This window comes from Oryzias melastigma, linkage group LG17 (assembly GCF_002922805.2).
Source record: "Oryzias melastigma strain HK-1 linkage group LG17, ASM292280v2, whole genome shotgun sequence".
In the NCBI taxonomy this organism is placed as follows: Eukaryota; Metazoa; Chordata; class Actinopteri; order Beloniformes; family Adrianichthyidae; genus Oryzias; species Oryzias melastigma.
Window position 1 is genome coordinate 9194069 of NC_050528.1, and position 5521 is coordinate 9199589.

General features: G+C 34.1%; 1 protein-coding gene across 2 annotated transcripts in view; it reads right to left on the reverse strand.

The window, feature by feature from the left end:
* Positions 1 to 5521, reverse strand: part of arhgap21b (Rho GTPase activating protein 21b) — a 41046-nt gene that overhangs the window by 22554 nt on the left and 12971 nt on the right. For both annotated transcript variants that reach the window (XM_024273167.2, XM_024273166.2), the window contains exons 5-7: positions 4399 to 4491; positions 2546 to 2624; positions 2415 to 2469 (exon numbers count right to left, since the gene is read on the reverse strand). In XM_024273167.2, the coding sequence (XP_024128935.1) occupies positions 2415 to 2469; positions 2546 to 2624; positions 4399 to 4491 (227 nt within the window). The remainder of the gene's footprint in view (positions 1 to 2414; positions 2470 to 2545; positions 2625 to 4398; positions 4492 to 5521) is intronic.

The window sequence follows — 5521 nt, forward strand, 5'->3', positions numbered from 1 at the left end:
GGACAAGAGGAATCAGCAGAATAAACGATGACATCGGTCATTATGATTTTTTTTTGTCTTTAAACAGTTTAATAGGAAATACTTCTGGTAAAGTAAGCCCCGCCCACAACCTTTTTCAAACAACAGGTCATTCAAGAATGGTGAAAACTTTCTCATGTTGAAAAAAAGATTTAAAATTATTTACTTGACATACAGAACAGGTTTGTTCAGTTTCGCCTTTATGTTTAAAAAACACAACTTTTAATCCTCAATTATGACGGAGTATTTGGGCCAACAAAAGAATTTAAAAAAACAATATTACTAGATTTAAAGTTATAAATTTACAACTTTAAATCTAGTAAATTTACAAATTTTTCCTCATAAATCTACTAAATTTAAAGTCTCCTTCAATGATGAGGGCAGAATAATATGGAGAGAAAATAGACTCACTCTGATTAATTCTTGATTTGTGCGTAAATTAGGATTATTGTCTGCGTAATTCTTGATTTTTAAATCATATAATACGTTTTGTGCAAAAGTTAAAAAATTACAACATAAAAAAAATACAAAATACAATTTACCATGCACAAATTAAAATTACAACAGCTAGAAACTACTTGCACATGCAAACCTCTACGCCACGCCACTTTGCGGTGCTTCTGCGACCAGTGTGAACCAGACGTTACTGACGACAAACCCCAGAAAGTAGCTACACTAATAATAATTTTATTTTGAGTCGCCAAAACGTTCAGAATTTCTTTGTTTTTGAAACACATCCGTAAACAAAACTTCTCAAAACACTCCATGTTTTTTCTCCGATAAACACACAACTTTGGTGTTTTTCCTCGTTAATTTATGACTTTTTTCTTCAAAATGTACATATTTTAAAGTAATAAATTCACAGCTTTATTCCTGTAATTTAACAGCTGTGACTTTTTTTCCACGTAAATTTACGACTTAAAGGTTGTAATTAAAAAAACACATTTTTGTTTGTAAAATGGCCCAAATACTCTGTCGTACTAAACCGAACTTCAGACAAATACAGATCAAAAATGCATTTAAGTCCTAATGTTATTCCACTAATTTTGATCTGGAATATTTCAAGCAATTAAACAGAAAACACTAAAGTGGAAAACCAAAGAAATATATACGAATACATAGATTTATTAAGCTTTAGGTGATTAATTTTGATTTGACAACTAAAAATTTAAAAGCAAAATAAATACACTCATATATTTGCGTCCACGTGGAAATGAGGCCTTTATAACTACTCTGATCATAAATTGACAAATTTGTACTTCTAGATACAATAAATGTCACATTGAATCCATTAAATTTGATTTTTTTAACATAATTTTTCTTTATAGCACAAGTTCTAAATAAAATATAAATCACATCATGTCTTATCAAGTTTAAAAAAAAAACATAAAAAGAAAAAAAAAGAGTTAAATTTTACCATTAAATTTTACCCATTACTATTTTTTTTAATTTATTTACATATAAATAATCATAAATATCACAGCTCTAGTATCAAATGAAACAAACAAAGAAGTGTGCGTGTCGGTAAAGATTATATCATTTATTATTGTATTTTGTAAAAGTTTGTAAAGTCTAATTAAAAATGCTTAAACATATTCTTCAGCAAATACACTTACATCTTCTTGTGTTTGCTGTACTGCATTAAAAAGAGATTTGAAGCAATGACTTGTAGTTCATCCTTCAGAGCTCTGATTTCTAAACAATAACACTACGGACTTGAGAAAGTGATGGCGCTGAATATTTTCACTCCACATTATTTTGCCTGTGTGGGTATTTTTGGTGGCGCTCGCTCACGCACTCCCATTTAGGACATTTCTGCAGCAGTTCTGGAGCACAGCGAGTCTGCTATGGCCTGATTAGAAGGCCTACATAGAGGCCTCTGATGGGACAGGCCAGATACTTGGAACTCATGACTAAAGTCCTGACTATCTTAAACTAGATCAACTATATCAGAAAAGTGATCACAACCTTTTGTTTTTCCCCGATTAATCACAACTGATGTGTGAAATGAAGTGTGATGCTTCATGTGAGAATGCACACTAAAAATCAGCGTGATTTTTTTGACTCACACAAACGTATATGTTCACAGAATTAAAACAAAGGCCTCACTTACATTTCACAATAAGAGCCCAGAGCAAGATAGCAGTTAGCCCTGGAGCCCTGGCTTAAACAAGGGGGTGAAAGGTGTTGACATGGCCTCCAAAACACCCAGAAACTGTTCTGTAGCCTAATTTACTAAATCTCTGCCCCATTTTACACTCTCAAGTATAAGGGAACACTGAAACATGCTCAAGTGGAAGAACCTTAAGGTATAACAAGAGCTTATTTTTATATAAACACTAAATCGGAGCAAAAAAATAAATAAATGATTAATAATTTACTAAATCAAATCTTACCAGCTGTAGGATATCTTCATCTTTTGGCATCACGCACAGTTCAAGAAAGTCTCCACTACAAAAACAAAAGAAATTAAATGGGGAAATATGCTTAAACTAATAACACAAATATGGAGGAAAATCAACGTTACCTGTCTTGAATCAAAGATATGACCTCCCCGTAGGCTTTCCCAATGATGCTGGCTCCATTCACCTTCACTATTCGATCACCTGAACCACAACAGGAAAAAGTTGTCAGGAGACAAAATAAAAAGAGTCTGTAAAAACTAAAAGTCACAAACAAAAAAGAATATGCGTCTTAAAAAAAACAGTGCAAGCAGCAAAGCATTTAGTAAAAAACTAAATGTAAACGTCTCTGGTGGGTTTTGGTTATTAAAGACTCTTTGGGATAATTTTTGAACTATTATAAAAGTATTGCCACTGTTTTTTTTTAACTATAAATGTGCCAATTTTAGGCAAATTTAAAAAGCGTGTGTTGTCTTTTTAGGACATAGTTTCTGCAGAGCGGCAGTAGTTCATTAAACTTTAGGTGGGATCATCGGTGAGGTATTAAACCCTCCTCCCCTTCCTGTCGTTGAGAGCTCTCTGTTTACATGCTCTCCAGCTAGCTTACAGCCCCTCAAACCACAACCAGATTTGTGTGCAAATGTGGTTTTGTGTGTGCTCATCAAGCGATTTGTGCTTACTTTTTAAAGATTCGTGCGCATAATTAGTTGTAATTTTAATGTCCAAATTGTGCTTTGTATTTTTTTTATTTAATCATTTTCGTACTAATGCACACAGTGTATTGAATGAGTTACAAACCAATAATTTTGCACGCACAGATCGGGATGAGTCTATTTTCTCTCCATAAAAAAGGGATCTTGTAGCCCACCCGGCGCATTTTCTACATCACAAATAAGCTTTTTCACATTTAACTTTTTTTTATCTGCTTTTTTTCACAACAATCTGAATATATGAATACTTACATATGTAATTTTTAGATTAATTTCCTTAATATATGCCCTCCATCATTAGAAAACTGTCACAAAACACCAAAAAGATGGTTTTCAGCATAGAGGGTCTTCAGCCCTTTTAACACCAGATCTTTAGCCTCAACAGGGTTCCTTCAAGTTTTTTCAAGTTAAATTTAAGACTTTTTAAGACCTTTTTATGGTTTTGCATGTCAGAAATTAAGACCAATTTCCCAGTTGATATCCCATTGGATTAATTATTTCCCATTTTATGATCATGTGCATAAATAAAACATAAATATTACAAAAAAATGCTTTTTTTCAAAATATGAAAATGGTCTTTACTTTTGACATGCTTCCCTTTCAAAACAAAAGACATAAGATCACCAGTGATTAAAAAAAATAGACTACATACAGTTTATTTGATAGATTTTGGTAAACATTCATAAACTTTGCTATATTGAATTGATTAGGAGCTAATTAGCAAATTAAAACTCTTGAAACAGTCCGCTTTATAATACGGCGTGTGTCAAAACGTTTTAGAACGATTATGAAGCTGTAACACTTGATGGATTGTTGGAGCATTATGGGTATCGTAGTCAGGAGCCTGGTGGAGTGATAAGTACTTTTCTTTAAATGTTTGTGAATTAGTTGAATAAAGTTTGACTGTTTTATATTGATGAATGTGCCTAAAAGTCAAATGAATAGAATATTTTTTTAAATGAAAAACATTTCAATTTTCTTCAACTAGAGGAGCCACAAAAGAAGGGTCAAAGGGTCATGTGGGTCCGCAGGCTCCGGTTGCAAACACAATTAACATAATTCCAGCAGATTAATTAATTGATTAATAATTAAGTCAGCTGATTGGTGCATTGAGAAACCTGCTTTGAATATTGGTGCAAAGAAATCCATTTACATTAACAGCATTAACGATCTAAGAGTTTCGGTTGTTCAGAATGTGTTGTATTTAGCTGTCGCTGCCGACATCTCTGAAGTTAATTAAAGGATAGATATTTAAGCAAACGAGTTACCTGTGCAAAGCCCAGCTTCATGAGCAGGACCACCTTCCTTGACTTGCTTCACAAATATAGTGTCCATGGCGTCCAGCCGACTCTGCTGCCTCCCTAAAGAAAAAAATATAACAGTTAGTATGAGGCTGAAATATTAGCTAAACTCCGAAATAGCCTAAAAAAATAAATTAGCCAAAACAGCTGGCATGTAGCTGAAATATTAGCCTAACTCCAAAACAGCCTAAAAAATTTAAGAAGAAAAGCCTAAATTAGCCTAAACAGCTAGCATGTAGCTGAAATATTAGCTAAACTCCAAAATAGTCCAAAAATATCTTAGTAAATGCCAAAATACTCCAAAAAGCTATCAGAATGCCAATTTTTAAAACTTAAAAAATGTCATTTTTTAACATAATTGTGAATAAAAACGGGCAGGAATATTATTTCAGAATAAATTCAACTTAAACATTTTGTCAAAATTATAAGTTAGAAATAAGCGCAAGATAAAGTTGGGCAATTAATAACGATAAAATAAAATGATCTGGAGGGCCGGATAGAATTAGTCGGAGGGCCGGATCCGGCCCCCGGGCCTTGACTTTGACACGTGCTATAAGGGAAAGATTTGAAACTGAAGTCTAAAGTGACTCAAAAACTACTTTAAACTAGAATTAAAGATCTACTGGTCACTTCATGCTTGTTCAACTTTAGATAAACATCTGAAGAAATTCAAATACAACTTCAGCAGGAAATTGTGTTGAAGTGACACGGATTCGAGCGACTACAGAGAGGAAACGCTGTTTGTTCATTCTGTCCTCGTCTCCTAGCAGCTGCACGGCCAAAAAGAGGAAAGAAAGAAAGAGAGGCAGTGAAAGAAGGCGAGGAAGGAGGAAGAGGGACAGTGCGGTCAGCTGCACAGATCCCACTCTTTTTTGTAAGTGAGACATAACTGTTCCAAGCCACAGAGCAGCTAAACTCGGCCGCAGTGGTTGATATTCTGGTGGGGAGTCAGCACACGCCGCCTCACAGACGTGAATAAATGAGGGTCGATCATGAGAGCACTCGTGATAGTTACTGATGTGGAGGTCATTTCGATTCTGCTGCCATCCTCAGAAAAGACAAATACACATCTTAGTTGGAATTTTCTTCT